General features: G+C 45.7%; 2 protein-coding genes across 3 annotated transcripts in view; one reads left to right on the forward strand and one right to left on the reverse strand.

Annotated features, from left to right (window-relative positions):
* The window catches only part of LOC142375440 (transcription factor IIIB 90 kDa subunit-like), a 46,446-nt gene extending 43,967 nt beyond the window's left edge, over nucleotides 1-2,479 (forward strand). The window contains exons 16-19 of the mRNA XM_075459458.1: nucleotides 589-857; nucleotides 937-988; nucleotides 1,893-2,079; nucleotides 2,183-2,479. Of these exons, the coding sequence (XP_075315573.1) occupies nucleotides 589-857; nucleotides 937-988; nucleotides 1,893-2,079; nucleotides 2,183-2,220 (546 nt within the window). The 3' untranslated portion in view covers nucleotides 2,221-2,479. The remainder of the gene's footprint in view (nucleotides 1-588; nucleotides 858-936; nucleotides 989-1,892; nucleotides 2,080-2,182) is intronic.
* A 2,254-nt stretch (nucleotides 2,480-4,733) lies between these two features.
* LOC142374935 (activator of 90 kDa heat shock protein ATPase homolog 1-like) overlaps nucleotides 4,734-16,116 on the reverse strand; it is a 50,884-nt gene continuing 39,501 nt past the window's right edge. The window contains exons 6-9 of one of the 2 annotated variants that reach the window (XM_075458808.1): nucleotides 6,839-6,970; nucleotides 5,713-5,814; nucleotides 5,578-5,629; nucleotides 4,734-5,487 (exon numbers count right to left, since the gene is read on the reverse strand). In XM_075458808.1, coding sequence (XP_075314923.1) covers nucleotides 5,330-5,487; nucleotides 5,578-5,629; nucleotides 5,713-5,814; nucleotides 6,839-6,970 — 444 coding nt within the window. In that variant the 3' untranslated portion in view covers nucleotides 4,734-5,329. Of the gene's footprint in view, nucleotides 5,488-5,577; nucleotides 5,630-5,712; nucleotides 5,825-6,838; nucleotides 6,971-16,116 lie in introns of both variants that reach the window. The other variant, XM_075458809.1, reaches the window with a different exon arrangement.

Genomic DNA, 16,116 nt, shown 5'->3' on the forward strand with positions numbered 1-16,116 from the left:
ACCCACAATGCATTTCGCTCCTGCCCGAGCCGAAATCAGCCGGCCTGAAGCTGATTTCTCTTAAGCTCTAAACTCTGTAAACTTTAGCAACATTTGAAACATTTTCAGGAGAGAAAGTAGTCGTTTAGATCCCCAACGTGTTGAAAACCTGACAAAATACCGGCTATTTACAATTTTGTTCCCACGAATTCGGTGCTACTAAAGCTAGCCGCAGTGAGCAACGCACTTCCAGTTATTTTCACAAAATAAAATACCCGTTGCCTTTTATCATAGGGAAAGCCATTACCATACAATTGGTGCTTTTGTTTTGAAAACAGGAAGTGAACCTACCCTCGTTGTAGCTAGCTTGAAACTGCCGTTTTGACAGGAAATGACGATCGGCGACGTTACGTTGCATCTTGGGTAGTTTGAGTATGAGTAGTAACCTCATGATGCATACCCAACATTTAGAGAATCTAGTATGCATCCGGGAACTTCTGCTTACTCAAACTTGCATACTAACTCAGAAAGTAAGTAGGAGTAGTAGGAGAAGTATGAGAAGTATGAGAAGTATGCGGTTTTGAACAAAGACTTGGTTTGTGTTTGCAGAAGAAGAAGAAATACAGGAAGCGGGAGCAGATAGAGGCGTTGACGGCGGGCGAGGCCATTGAGAGGATGTTGGAGAAGAAGAAGATCTCCAGTAAGATCAACTATGACGTTCTCAGAGACCTGAACCGGGCGACAGGAAGTCCCAGCGCGTCGTCCTCCGACCCTCCGGATGCCGCCGTCACCCGGAAACGACTCAACCGGCGCCGGCGCCAGAAGAGCAGCGAGGCCAACAGAGACCTCGCCACCAACACCACCATGATGGGGAAGAGGTGCCGTCTGTGGACAGATCCTGGAATCAACCAGAGATCAATATCAGTTCATCTTACCGTTTCTTCTTCTGTGTTTCAGATTCCGTCGCCTCATTTCCTCCTCACCACGGAAGAAGAGAACCCCTCCACAGGTAAAGAGCCTCACCTGAGTCTCACCTCGGAATGGTAATTGATGCGATTTTTACGATTCCAATTCCATTTTCGATTCTGCTTAACGATTCGGTTCTTTATCGGTTCCCTTATCGATTCTCATTTGGAGAAAAAGGACAACAAACCGGTCGATTAGCATCAACTTTGTTTAGTTTAGAAGTAACACGAGTCATGACCTCACAAACCCAACAACGGTGAGGTCCACATTGGTCTATCCTGGCCTGGGTAATTTAACTCTTCCTGCTCTGGTGAAAGGAGAAGCTGGAGGTAGAGGTGAACTGGGGGTAGTACCACCAGCCTCTGGCTCTGAGCCAGTCAGGCTCTGTCTCTCATGATTTCATCTAAATGTAATGCCTGAGAAGGCATTCATTTAACCTTAACCGTTACTAACAGCAGCTTTTACAATCAGGCAAATGGTGCTAACATGATAGGCAGTGTTTGTTAGTTAGTTAGTGTTAGTTAGTTAGTTACCTGCAGTGTTAGCCGAGGACATGCTAACGTTGCTAACGTTGCTGGGTTCAGATTCACCAACGTTAGTCCGGAGCGGATCGAAAACGCGACATTCATTCATAGTTATTGCATGTTGGTAGTATTTCCTCCCTTTGGTGAAATATTCACTTTGCAAGTTGCCCTGTTGTCGTCTTTTTTAGGGATGTGTAACCAAACTTTCGAGCGTTTGTACCGCTTGGGCGCCATGTTTACTGTTGGCTGCTGGCTGCGCTGGATTCGCCACGCAACGCTGCGTGGTGACGTCATTCACGCCCACTGGAATCGATAAGGGAATCGTTTGCAAAAGCACCAAACGATTCCAAGGAATTGAAACACTGGGAACCAGTTCTCGATTCCCATCCCTAGTCTCACCTGATGTCATGTGATCCGTCTCAGGTAGAAGACGCCGTCACCACAGCAACAGAAACGACAACAGAGGCTGCTGATGTCATTCCTGACCCGGACACAGGCTCCACCCCCCTGCTGACTCCGCCCCCTGTGGAAGAGGAGGAGGACGAGGAGGAGGTGGAGATGGAGGTGGAGGTGGAGGAAGAGTGCGTCAGCGCCCTGCAGCTGGTCGGAGGTCAGTCGCTAACCCATGATAATCCATCAGCCGTGTGACTTTGTTATTGATTAGCGACCCACTGCAGCCTGATCGATTGATCGATTGATGGATTGTGTTTCAGATTACGGCTGCGAGGCCGAGGAGGAAGAGGCCTTTTAGCCCCACTGCTGACCTTTGACCCCTGTGACCGTCCAGGCTGAAGATCTGACACAACCGCTCCCTGATCAATGATGACAGGGTGGACTTCACTGCCGTTTTAATTGATCCGAGCTCCAGATGTTGATATCGTCCGGCCAACTTTTAGATGTTTGTGTATTTTTATATCAACTGTGAGTGTGTGTTTGTGTCTTAACTGAACCGATGTACAAACAAACAATAATGAGCTAAACAAAAACATTCCTTCACAATAAATAGACTGCGACAGTCAAAAGTCTTCTTCTGGTGTCTTCAGAACCCGCAGGACCAGAAACTGAGGCCTGATCTAGAACCAGGTACAGTTATTTATAAGAACAGAAAACCAGATGGATTGGTTAACCCTAACCCAGGGAGGTGGGTTAGTCTAACCCTAACCCTTAAAGATGGGTTAGCCTAACCCTAACCCTTAAAGGTGGGTTAGTCTAACCCTAACCCTTAAAGGTGGGTTAGCCTAACCCTAACCCTTAAAGGTGGGTTAGCCTAACCCTAACCCTTAAAGGTGGGTTAGCCTAACCCTAACCCTTAAAGGTGGGTTAGCCTAACCCTAACCCTTAAAGGTGGGTTAGCCTAACCCTAACCCAGGAAGGTGGGTTAGCCTAACCCTAACCCAGGAAGGTGGGTTAGCCTAACCCAGGAAGGTAGGTTAGTCTAACCCTAACCCAGGGAGGTGGGTTAGCCTAACCCTAACCCAGGAAGGTGGGTTAGCCTAACCCAGGAAGGTAGGTTAGTCTAACCCTAACCCAGGGAGGTGGGTTAGTCTAACCCTAACCCAGGGAGGTGGGTTAGCCTAACCCTAACCCAGGAAGGTAGGTTAGCCTAACCCTAACCCTTAAAGGTGGGTTAGCCTAACCCTAACCCAGGAAGGTGGGTTAGTCTAACCCTAACCCAGGGAGGTGGGTTAGCCTAACCCTAACCCTTAAAGGTGGGTTAGCCTAACCCTAACCCTTAAAGGTGGGTTAGCCTAACCCTAACCCAGGGAGGTGGGTTAGCCTAACCCTAACCCTTAAAGGTGGGTTAGCCTAACCCTAACCCAGGGAGGTGGGTTAGCCTAACCCTAACCCTTAAAGGTGGGTCAGCCTAACCCTAACCCAGGGAGGTGGGTTAGTCTAACCCTAACCCAGGAAGGTGGGTTAGCCTAACCCTAACCCAGGAAGGTGGGTTAGCCTAACCCAGGAAGGTAGGTTAGTCTAACCCTAACCCAGGGAGGTGGGTTAGCCTAACCCAGGAAGGTGGGTTAGCCTAACCCAGGAAGGTAGGTTAGTCTAACCCTAACCCAGGAAGGTGGGTTAGCCTAACCCAGGAAGGTAGGTTAGTCTAACCCTAACCCAGGAAGGTAGGTTAGTCTAACCCTAACCCAGGGAGGTGGGTTAGCCTAACCCTAACCCAGGAAGGTGGGTTAGCCTAACCCTAACCCAGGGAGGTGGGTTAGCCTAACCCTAACCCAGGAAGGTGGGTTAGCCTAACCCAGGAAGGTAGGTTAGTCTAACCCTAACCCAGGGAGGTGGGTTAGCCTAACCCTAACCCAGGAAGGTGGGTTAGCCTAACCCAGGAAGGTAGGTTAGTCTAACCCTAACCCAGGGAGGTGGGTTAGCCTAACCCTAACCCAGGAAGGTGGGTTAGCCTAACCCAGGAAGGTAGGTTAGTCTAACCCTAACCCAGGAAGGTAGGTTAGTCTAACCCTAACCCAGGGAGGTGGGTTAGCCTAACCCTAACCCAGGGAGGTGGGTTAGTCTAACCCTAACCCAGGAAGGTGGGTTAGTCTAACCCTAACCCAGGAAGGTAGGTCAGTCTGACCCTAACCCAGGAAGGTAGGTCAGTCTGACCCTAACCCAGGAAGGTAGGTCAGTCTGACCCTAACCCAGGAAGGTGGGTTAGTCTAACCCTAACCCAGGAAGGTAGGTCAGTCTGACCCTAACCCAGGAAGGTGGGTTAGTCTAACCCTAACCCACCTCCCTGGGTAAGTAAGTAAGTAATATTTATTTATATAGCACCTTTCTCAGACAATGAAGGTCACAAAGTGCTTCACAAGAAGTGCACATAAAATACAATAAAAGTCAACAATAAAAACGTAAGTTATTAACAACAATAATAATATTACAAAGTAAAATAAACAAAGTGGTCATAAAAACAGCCAATACACTGCTGTGGTTACAAGGCCTGTCGACACAGATGGGTTTTAAGTCCGCTCTGGGAGATCGTTCAGAGCGGCGGAGCGACGGCCTGGAAGGAGCGATCTCCTCGGGTCTTAAAACGAGCACGAGGGACCAGGAGAAGATTTTGGTCCTCTGGCCTCAGCCTTCGCGAGTGAGTGTACGGACACAAAAGGGCTCTGATGTAGGAAGGAGCCTGACCATGGAGAGCTCTAAAAGTCAGCACCAGGATTGTGAAATTAAAAGGAAAAGCCACTGGAAGCCAATGAAGGGACTTAAGAATGGGAGTAAACAAAACTTCTAAGTTCTTCTAAGGAAGACGAGGAGTTTCTGGACGATTGGAGATTTTATTTCCTGTGTGGGAAGATAACACCTTCGCACAGCACGCTCTGATGCAGCTTTCACACACTGGATATTGCACAACCTAAAACAAAACTGTCAGGATCCGCCACTGGCTTTGAGTCAGAAACAGGTCTCCACCTGAGGAGACTCCCAGGAGCCTTGGACTGCTGCCTTCATCCTTCATCCTGAGCCTGCCAGACGGGCCTGGTCGGACCCCCTGGGTCCGGGGCAGGGGTGGAGCAGGGATTTTAACTGTGGGGGTGTTACAGGGGGGGCACATGAGCGCCACATAAAGCCCAGAGACACGATGCTGAAGTTGGCATCCGATTCGCGAATTAAATGGATGGGCATAAAGGGCCTTTTCACTGCATTTTTTTGCATTTTGATCGCCCTAAACTAGGTCCTGTATGGAAACTACAATAGTTACACTGCTCAAATCTGGATAGAATTATTCTAAAGAGGGTACAGGGTCTTTAAAACACATTTTATGATTTGTTAAAACTTTATTTGGTCATTGAAAATTTAAAAAGGGGAAATCATCTTGCTGTAAAAGATGTGACGCCCCTGGGTCCAGGTCTCCCTCAGTAGCCGAACGTCTGTTTGATGGCCTGGAAGTAGAACCGGGTCCAGCCCTCCCGGGTGGAGTCCTCCTCTCCTTCGGGGACTCCTCGGCACTCCATCCTCAGCTCCGTCTCGTCCCCGCGGTCCTGCAGGTGGAGGCTGACGGTGGCGTGATGTTCTGAGGGAAACAGACGGAGCTCAAATGTTCCACCTCTGAAGCAAAGAGGCATTGCATGTGAATGGCAGCATCCTAATGGGGGGGACTCACCACCGGGCCAGGACCTGAAGTGCCACCTCATCTCGATCTTATGGTCCGGGACCTGGAAGGAGAGTGGTGAGTGGTCCGGTTACTATGACAACATGACTAAAAGGATACTGATTGGCTAAGCAGCTGTGACCTCACCAGCTGTGTGAACTCTCCACTGATGTTCCCGTTTAGGAGCTGGAACCGGCCTCCAACCCGTCCGTCTACAGAGGCCGGCGAACGCGTGAAGACCTGCACGAACTGCACACGACTGTAGGACAACAGAACCCAACAACACCACACAACCTACAGACAGACTGTTACCATGGTTACCATGGTTCAGACTGGTCTATGTTGGTCTGTCCTGGGTTCAGACTGGTCTATGTTGGTCTGTCCTGGGTTCAAACTGGTCTGCCTTGGTCTGTCCTGGGTTCAGACTGGTCTATGTTGGTCTGTCCTGGGTTCAGACTGGTCTATGTTGGTCTGTCCTGGGTTCAAACTGGTCTGCCTTGGTCTGTCCTGGGTTCAGACTGGTCTATGTTGGTCTGTCCTGGGTTCAGACTGGTCTATGTTGGTCTGTCCTGGGTTCAAACTGGTCTATGTTGGTCTGTCCTGGGTTCAAACTGGTCTGCCTTGGTCTGTCCTGGGTTCAGACTGGTCTATGTTGGTCTGTCCTGGGTTCAGACTGGTCTATGCTGGTCTGGTGCTGGGTTCAGACTGGTCTATGTTGGTCTGGTGCTGGGTTCAGACTGGTCTATGTTGGTCTGTCCTGGGTTCAGACTGGTCTATGTTGGTCTGTCCTGGGTTCAGACTGGTCTATGCTGGTCTGGTGCTGGGTTCAGACTGGTCTATGTTGGTCTGGTGCTGGGTTCAGACTGGTCTATGTTGGTCTGTCCTGGGTTCAGACTGGTCTATGTTGGTCTGGTGCTGGGTTCAGACTGGTCTACGTTGGTCTGGTGCTGGGTTCAGACTGGTCTATGTTGGTCTGTCCTGGGTTCAGACTGGTCTATGTTGGTCTGTCCTGGGTTCAGACTGGTCTACGTTGGTCTGGTGCTGGGTTCAGACTGGTCTATGTTGGTCTGTCCTGGGTTCAGACTGGTCTATGTTGGTCTGTCCTGGGTTCAGACTGGTCTATGTTGGTCTGTCCTGGGTTCAGACTGGTCTATGTTGGTCTGTCCTGGGTTCAGACTGGTCTATGTTGGTCTGTCCTGGGTTCAGACTGGTCTATGTTGGTCTGTCCTGGGTTCAGACTGGTCTATGTTGGTCTGGTGCTGTATCTGCGTACCTCCTGGTTGATGAAGGTTCTGTAGAGTTCGTCAGCAGATGTCTGGAAGGTTTCCTTCAGGTTAAAGCTGCAGGTGGGGATCAGACCACCTTTGGGGCAGGCGGGGGGGTTATATGAGCACTTTGGGCTGATCTACAGAAGAACACACAGAGGTAAAATGAGCTCCACTCAGCATTAACAGGAACACAGCTTTACCTGGGTTTTGCTGGTCTCCACCTGAGTTTTGCTGCTCTTTACCTGAGTTTTGTTGGTCTTTACCTGAGTTTTGCTGGTCTTTACCTGAGTTTTGCTGGTCTTTACCTGAGTTTTGTTGGTCTTTACCTGAGTTTTGTTGGTCTTTACCTGAGTTTTGCTGGTCTCTACCTGAGTTTTGCTTGTCTTTACCTGAGTTTTGCTGCTCTTTACCTGAGTTTTGCTGGTCTTTACCTGAGTTTTGCTGGTCTTTACCTGAGTTTTGTTGGTCTTTACCTGAGTTTTGCTGGTCTTTACCTGAGTTTTGCTGGTCTTTACCTGAGTTTTGTTGGTCTTTACCTGAGTTTTGTTGGTCTTTACCTGAGTTTTGCTGGTCTCTACCTGAGTTTTGCTTGTCTTTACCTGAGTTTTGCTGCTCTTTACCTGAGTTTTGCTGCTCTTTACCTGAGTTTTGCTGGTCTTTACCTGAGTTTTGCTGGTCTTTACCTGAGTTTTGCTGGTCTTTACCTGAGTTTTGTTGGTCTTTACCTGAGTTTTGTTGGTCTTTACCTGAGTTTTGCTGGTCTCTACCTGAGTTTTGCTGGTCTTTACCTGAGTTTTGCTGCTCTTTACCTGAGTTTTGCTGGTCTTTACCTGAGTTTTGCTGGTCTTTACCTGAGTTTTGCTGGTCTCCACCTGAGTTTTGCTGGTCTCCACCTGAGTTTTGCTGGTCTTTACCTGAGTTTTGCTGGTCTTTACCTGAGTTTTGCTGGTCTTTACCTGAGTTTTGCTGGTCTTTACCTGAGTTTTGTTGGGCTTTACCTGAGTTTTGCTGGTCTTTACCTGAGTTTTGCTGGTCTTTACCTGGTCTTTACCTGAGTTTTGCTGGTCTTTACCTGAGTTTTGCTGGTCTTTACCTGAGTTTTGCTGGTCTTTACCTGAGTTTTGCTTGTCTTTACCTGAGTTTTGCTGGTCTTTACCTGAGTTTTGCTGGTCTTTACCTGAGTTTTGCTGGTCTTTACCTGAGTTTTGCTGGTCTCCACCTGAGTTTTGCTGGTCTTTACCTGAGTTTTGCTGGTCTTTACCTGAGTTTTGCTTGTCTTTACCTGAGTTTTGTTGGTCTTTACCTGAGTTTTGCTGGTCTTTACCTGAGTTTTGTTGGTCTTTACCTGAGTTTTGCTGGTCTTTACCTGAGTTTTGCTGGTCTTTACCTGAGTTTTGCTGGTCTTTACCTGAGTTTTGCTGGTCTTTACCTGAGTTTTGCTGGTCTTTACCTGAGTTTTGCTTGTCTTTACCTGAGTTTTGCTGGTCTTTACCTGAGTTTTGCTGGTCTCCACCTGAGTTTTGCTGGTCTTTACCTGAGTTTTGCTGGTCTTTACCTGAGTTTTGCTTGTCTTTACCTGAGTTTTGTTGGTCTTTACCTGAGTTTTGCTGGTCTTTACCTGCGTTTTGTTGGTCTTTACCTGAGTTTTGCTGGTCTTTACCTGAGTTTTGCTGGTCTTTACCTGAGTTTTGCTGGTCTTTACCTGAGTTTTGTTGGGCTTTACCTGAGTTTTGCTGGTCTTTACCTGAGTTTTGCTGGTCTTTACCTGGTCTTTACCTGAGTTTTGCTGGTCTTTACCTGAGTTTTGCTGGTCTTTACCTGAGTTTTGCTGGTCTCTACCTGAGTTTTGCTGGGCTTTACCTGAGTTTTGCTGGTCTTTACCTGAGTTTTGCTGGTCTTTACCTGAGTTTTGTTGGTCTTTACCTGAGTTTTGCTGGTCTTTACCTGAGTTTTGCTGGTCTTTACCTGAGTTTTGCTGGTCTTTACCTGAGTTTTGCTGGTCTTTACCTGAGTTTTGCTTGTCTTTACCTGAGTTTTGCTGGTCTTTACCTGAGTTTTGCTGGTCTTTACCTGAGTTTTGCTGGTCTTTACCTGAGTTTTGCTGGTCTTTACCTGAGTTTTGCTTGTCTTTACCTGAGTTTTGCTGGTCTTTACCTGAGTTTTGCTGGTCTTTACCTGAGTTTTGCTTGTCTTTACCTGAGTTTTGTTGGGCTTTACCTGAGTTTTGCTGGTCTTTACCTGAGTTTTGCTGGTCTTTACCTGAGTTTTGCTGGTCTTTACCTGGTCTTTACCTGAGTTTTGCTGGTCTTTACCTGAGTTTTGCTGGTCTTTACCTGAGTTTTGCTGGTCTTTACCTGAGTTTTGCTGGTCTTTACCTGAGTTTTGTTGGGCTTTACCTGAGTTTTGCTGGTCTTTACCTGAGTTTTGCTGGTCTTTACCTGGTCTTTACCTGAGTTTTGCTGGTCTTTACCTGAGTTTTGCTGGTCTTTACCTGAGTTTTGCTGGTCTCTACCTGAGTTTTGCTGGTCTTTACCTGAGTTTTGCTGGTCTCTACCTGAGTTTTGCTGGTCTTTACCTGAGTTTTTCTGGTCTTTACCTGAGTTTTGCTGGTCTTTACCTGAGTTTTGCTGGTCTTTACCTGAGTTTTGCTGGTCTTTACCTGAGTTTTGCTGGTCTCCACCTGAGTTTTGCTGGTCTTTACCTGAGTTTTGTTGGTCTTTACCTGAGTTTTGTTGGGCTTTACCTGAGTTTTGCTGGTCTTTACCTGAGTTTTGTTGGTCTTTACCTGAGTTTTGTTGGGCTTTACCTGAGTTTTGCTTGTCTTTACCTGAGTGTTGCTTGTCTTTACCTGAGTTTTGCTGGTCTTTACCTGAGTTTTGCTTGTCTTTACCTGAGTTTTGCTGGTCTTTACCTGAGTTTTGCTTGTCTTTACCTGAGTTTTGCTGGTCTTTACCTGAGTTTTGCTGGTCTCCACCTGAGTTTTGCTGGTCTCTACCTGAGTTTTGCTGGTCTTTACCTGAGTTTTGCTTGTCTTTACCTGAGTTTTGCTGGTCTTTACCTGAGTTTTGCTTGTCTTTACCTGAGTTTTGCTGGTCTTTACCTGAGTTTTGCTTGTCTTTACCTGAGTTTTGCTGGTCTTTACCTGAGTTTTGCTGGTCTCCACCTGAGTTTTGCTGGTCTTTACCTGAGTTTTGTTGGTCTTTACCTGAGTTTTGTTGGGCTTTACCTGAGTTTTGCTGGTCTTTACCTGAGTTTTGCTGGTCTTTACCTGGTCTTTACCTGAGTTTTGCTGGTCTTTCCCTGAGTTTTGCTGGTCTTTACCTGAGTTTTGCTGGTCTCTACCTGAGTTTTGCTGGTCTTTACCTGAGTTTTGCTGGTCTTTACCTGAGTTTTGTTGGTCTTTACCTGAGTTTTGTTGGTCTTTACCTGAGTTTTGCTGGTCTCTACCTGAGTTTTGCTTGTCTTTACCTGAGTTTTGCTGGTCTTTACCTGAGTTTTGCTGGTCTTTACCTGAGTTTTGTTGGTCTTTACCTGAGTTTTGCTGGTCTTTACCTGAGTTTTGCTGGTCTTTACCTGAGTTTTGTTGGTCTTTACCTGAGTTTTGTTGGTCTTTACCTGAGTTTTGCTGGTCTTTACCTGAGTTTTGTTGGTCTTTACCTGAGTTTTGTTGGTCTTTACCTGAGTTTTGCTGGTCTCTACCTGAGTTTTGCTGGTCTTTACCTGGTCTTTACCTGAGTTTTGCTGGTCTTTACCTGAGTTTTGCTGGTCTTTACCTGAGTTTTGCTGGTCTCTACCTGAGTTTTGCTGGTCTTTACCTGAGTTTTGCTGGTCTCTACCTGAGTTTTGCTGGTCTTTACCTGAGTTTTTCTGGTCTTTACCTGAGTTTTGCTGGTCTTTACCTGAGTTTTGCTGGTCTTTACCTGAGTTTTGCTGGTCTTTACCTGAGTTTTGCTGGTCTCCACCTGAGTTTTGCTGGTCTTTACCTGAGTTTTGTTGGTCTTTACCTGAGTTTTGTTGGGCTTTACCTGAGTTTTGCTGGTCTTTACCTGAGTTTTGTTGGTCTTTACCTGAGTTTTGTTGGGCTTTACCTGAGTTTTGCTTGTCTTTACCTGAGTTTTGCTTGTCTTTACCTGAGTTTTGCTGGTCTTTACCTGAGTTTTGCTTGTCTTTACCTGAGTTTTGCTGGTCTTTACCTGAGTTTTGCTTGTCTTTACCTGAGTTTTGCTGGTCTTTACCTGAGTTTTGCTGGTCTCCACCTGAGTTTTGCTGGTCTCTACCTGAGTTTTGCTGGTCTTTACCTGAGTTTTGCTTGTCTTTACCTGAGTTTTGCTGGTCTTTACCTGAGTTTTGCTTGTCTTTACCTGAGTTTTGCTGGTCTTTACCTGAGTTTTGCTTGTCTTTACCTGAGTTTTGCTGGTCTTTACCTGAGTTTTGCTGGTCTCCACCTGAGTTTTGCTGGTCTTTACCTGAGTTTTGTTGGTCTTTACCTGAGTTTTGTTGGGCTTTACCTGAGTTTTGCTGGTCTTTACCTGAGTTTTGCTGGTCTTTACCTGGTCTTTACCTGAGTTTTGCTGGTCTTTCCCTGAGTTTTGCTGGTCTTTACCTGAGTTTTGTTGGTCTTTACCTGAGTTTTGCTGGTCTTTACCTGAGTTTTGCTGGTCTTTACCTGAGTTTTGTTGGTCTTTACCTGAGTTTTGTTGGTCTTTACCTGAGTTTTGCTGGTCTCTACCTGAGTTTTGCTTGTCTTTACCTGAGTTTTGCTGGTCTTTACCTGAGTTTTGCTGGTCTTTACCTGAGTTTTGTTGGTCTTTACCTGAGTTTTGCTGGTCTTTACCTGAGTTTTGCTGGTCTTTACCTGAGTTTTGTTGGTCTTTACCTGAGTTTTGTTGGTCTTTACCTGAGTTTTGCTGGTCTCTACCTGAGTTTTGCTTGTCTTTACCTGAGTTTTGCTGCTCTTTACCTGAGTTTTGCTGCTCTTTACCTGAGTTTTGCTGGTCTTTACCTGAGTTTTGCTGGTCTTTACCTGAGTTTTGCTGGTCTTTACCTGAGTTTTGTTGGTCTTTACCTGAGTTTTGTTGGTCTCTACCTGAGTTTTGCTGGTCTTTACCTGAGTTTTGCTGCTCTTTACCTGAGTTTTGCTGGTCTTTACCTGAGTTTTGCTGGTCTTTACCTGAGTTTTGCTGGTCTCCACCTGAGTTTTGCTGGTCTCCACCTGAGTTTTGCTGGTCTTTACCTGAGTTTTTCTGGTCTTTACCTGAGTTTTGCTGGTCTTTACCTGAGTTTTGCTTGTCTTTACCTGAGTTTTGCTGGTCTTTACCTGAGTTTTGCTGGTCTTTACCTGAGTTTTGCTTGTCTTTACCTGAGTTTTGTTGGTCTTTACCTGAGTTTTGCTGGTCTTTACCTGAGTTTTGTTGGTCTTTACCTGAGTTTTGCTGGTCTTTACCTGAGTTTTGCTGGTCTTTACCTGAGTTTTGCTGGTCTTTACCTGAGTTTTGCTTGTCTTTACCTGAGTTTTGTTGGGCTTTACCTGAGTTTTGCTGGTCTTTACCTGAGTTTTGCTGGTCTTTACCTGAGTTTTGCTGGTCTTTACCTGGTCTTTACCTGAGTTTTGCTGGTCTTTACCTGAGTTTTGCTGGTCTTTACCTGAGTTTTGTTGGGCTTTACCTGAGTTTTGCTGGTCTTTACCTGAGTTTTGCTGGTCTTTACCTGGTCTTTACCTGAGTTTTGCTGGTCTTTACCTGAGTTTTGCTGGTCTTTACCTGAGTTTTGCTGGTCTCTACCTGAGTTTTGCTGGGCTTTACCTGAGTTTTGCTGGTCTTTACCTGAGTTTTGCTGGTCTTTACCTGAGTTTTGTTGGTCTTTACCTGAGTTTTGCTGGTCTTTACCTGAGTTTTGCTGGTCTTTACCTGAGTTTTGCTGGTCTTTACCTGAGTTTTGCTGGTCTTTACCTGAGTTTTGCTTGTCTTTACCTGAGTTTTGCTGGTCTTTACCTGAGTTTTGCTGGTCTTTACCTGAGTTTTGCTGGTCTTTACCTGAGTTTTGCTGGTCTTTACCTGAGTTTTGCTTGTCTTTACCTGAGTTTTGTTGGTCTTTACCTGAGTTTTGCTGGTCTTTACCTGAGTTTTGCTGGTCTTTACCTGAGTTTTGCTTGTCTTTACCTGAGTTTTGTTGGGCTTTACCTGAGTTTTGCTGGTCTTTACCTGAGTTTTGCTGGTCTTTACCTGAGTTTTGCTGGTCTTTACCTGGTCTTTACCTGAGTTTTGCTGGTCTTTACCTGAGTTTTGCTGGTCTTTACCTGAGTTTTGCTGGTCTTTACCTGAGTTTTGCTGGTCTTTACCTGAGTTTTGTTGGGCTTTACCTGAGTTTTGCTGGTCTTTACCTGAGTTTTGCTGGTCTTTACCTGGTCTTTACCTGAGTTTTGCTGGTCTTTACCTGAGTTTTGCTGGTCTTTACCTGAGTTTTGCTGGTCTCTACCTGAGTTTTGCTGGTCTTTACCTGAGTTTTGCTGGTCTCTACCTGAGTTTTGCTGGTCTTTACCTGAGTTTTTCTGGTCTTTACCTGAGTTTTGCTGGTCTTTACCTGAGTTTTGCTGGTCTTTACCTGAGTTTTGCTGGTCTCCACCTGAGTTTTGCTGGTCTTTACCTGAGTTTTGTTGGGCTTTACCTGAGTTTTGCTGGTCTTTACCTGAGTTTTGTTGGTCTTTACCTGAGTTTTGTTGGGCTTTACCTGAGTTTTGCTTGTCTTTACCTGAGTTTTGCTGGTCTTTACCTGAGTTTTGTTGGGCTTTACCTGAGTTTTGCTGGTCTTTACCTGAGTTTTGCTGGTCTTTACCTGGTCTTTACCTGAGTTTTGCTGGTCTTTACCTGAGTTTTGCTGGTCTTTACCTGAGTTTTGCTGGTCTCTACCTGAGTTTTGCTGGTCTTTACCTGAGTTTTGCTGGTCTCTACCTGAGTTTTGCTGGTCTTTACCTGAGTTTTTCTGGTCTTTACCTGAGTTTTGCTGGTCTTTACCTGAGTTTTGCTGGTCTTTACCTGAGTTTTGCTGGTCTTTACCTGAGTTTTGCTGGTCTCCACCTGAGTTTTGCTGGTCTTTACCTGAGTTTTGTTGGTCTTTACCTGAGTTTTGTTGGGCTTTACCTGAGTTTTGCTGGTCTTTACCTGAGTTTTGTTGGTCTTTACCTGAGTTTTGTTGGGCTTTACCTGAGTTTTGCTTGTCTTTACCTGAGTGTTGCTTGTCTTTACCTGAGTTTTGCTGGTCTTTACCTGAGTTTTGCTTGTCTTTACCTGAGTTTTGCTGGTCTTTACCTGAGTTTTGCTTGTCTTTACCTGAGTTTTGCTGGTCTTTACCTGAGTTTTGCTGGTCTCCACCTGAGTTTTGCTGGTCTCTACCTGAGTTTTGCTGGTCTTTACCTGAGTTTTGCTTGTCTTTACCTGAGTTTTGCTGGTCTTTACCTGAGTTTTGCTTGTCTTTACCTGAGTTTTGCTGGTCTTTACCTGAGTTTTGCTTGTCTTTACCTGAGTTTTGCTGGTCTTTACCTGAGTTTTGCTGGTCTCCACCTGAGTTTTGCTGGTCTTTACCTGAGTTTTGTTGGTCTTTACCTGAGTTTTGTTGGGCTTTACCTGAGTTTTGCTGGTCTTTACCTGAGTTTTGCTGGTCTTTACCTGGTCTTTACCTGAGTTTTGCTGGTCTTTCCCTGAGTTTTGCTGGTCTTTACCTGAGTTTTGCTGGTCTCTACCTGAGTTTTGCTGGTCTTTACCTGAGTTTTGCTGGTCTTTACCTGAGTTTTGTTGGTCTTTACCTGAGTTTTGTTGGTCTTTACCTGAGTTTTGCTGGTCTCTACCTGAGTTTTGCTTGTCTTTACCTGAGTTTTGCTGGTCTTTACCTGAGTTTTGCTGGTCTTTACCTGAGTTTTGTTGGTCTTTACCTGAGTTTTGCTGGTCTTTACCTGAGTTTTGCTGGTCTTTACCTGAGTTTTGTTGGTCTTTACCTGAGTTTTGTTGGTCTTTACCTGAGTTTTGCTGGTCTCTACCTGAGTTTTGCTTGTCTTTACCTGAGTTTTGCTGCTCTTTACCTGAGTTTTGCTGCTCTTTACCTGAGTTTTGCTGGTCTTTACCTGAGTTTTGCTGGTCTTTACCTGAGTTTTGCTGGTCTTTACCTGAGTTTTGCTGGTCTTTACCTGAGTTTTGTTGGTCTTTACCTGAGTTTTGTTGGTCTTTACCTGAGTTTTGCTGGTCTCTACCTGAGTTTTGCTGGTCTTTACCTGGTCTTTACCTGAGTTTTGCTGGTCTTTACCTGAGTTTTGCTGGTCTTTACCTGAGTTTTGCTGGTCTCTACCTGAGTTTTGCTGGTCTTTACCTGAGTTTTGCTGGTCTCTACCTGAGTTTTGCTGGTCTTTACCTGAGTTTTTCTGGTCTTTACCTGAGTTTTGCTGGTCTTTACCTGAGTTTTGCTGGTCTTTACCTGAGTTTTGCTGGTCTTTACCTGAGTTTTGCTGGTCTCCACCTGAGTTTTGCTGGTCTTTACCTGAGTTTTGTTGGTCTTTACCTGAGTTTTGTTGGGCTTTACCTGAGTTTTGCTGGTCTTTACCTGAGTTTTGTTGGTCTTTACCTGAGTTTTGTTGGGCTTTACCTGAGTTTTGCTTGTCTTTACCTGAGTTTTGCTTGTCTTTACCTGAGTTTTGCTGGTCTTTACCTGAGTTTTGCTTGTCTTTACCTGAGTTTTGCTGGTCTTTACCTGAGTTTTGCTTGTCTTTACCTGAGTTTTGCTGGTCTTTACCTGAGTTTTGCTGGTCTCCACCTGAGTTTTGCTGGTCTCTACCTGAGTTTTGCTGGTCTTTACCTGAGTTTTGCTTGTCTTTACCTGAGTTTTGCTGGTCTTTACCTGAGTTTTGCTTGTCTTTACCTGAGTTTTGCTGGTCTTTACCTGAGTTTTGCTTGTCTTTACCTGAGTTTTGCTGGTCTTTACCTGAGTTTTGCTGGTCTCCACCTGAGTTTTGCTGGTCTTTACCTGAGTTTTGTTGGTCTTTACCTGAGTTTTGTTGGGCTTTACCTGAGTTTTGCTGGTCTTTACCTGAGTTTTGCTGGTCTTTACCTGGTCTTTACCTGAGTTTTGCTGGTCTTTCCCTGAGTTTTGCTGGTCTTTACCTGAGTTTTGTTGGTCTTTACCTGAGTTTTGCTGGTCTTTACCTGAGTTTTGCTGGTCTTTACCTGAGTTTTGTTGGTCTTTACCTGAGTTTTGTTGGTCTTTACCTGAGTTTTGCTGGTCTCTACCTGAGTTTTGCTTG

The sequence above is a fragment of the Odontesthes bonariensis genome, chromosome 24 (assembly GCF_027942865.1).
Source record: "Odontesthes bonariensis isolate fOdoBon6 chromosome 24, fOdoBon6.hap1, whole genome shotgun sequence".
NCBI lineage: Eukaryota > Metazoa > Chordata > Actinopteri > Atheriniformes > Atherinopsidae > Odontesthes > Odontesthes bonariensis.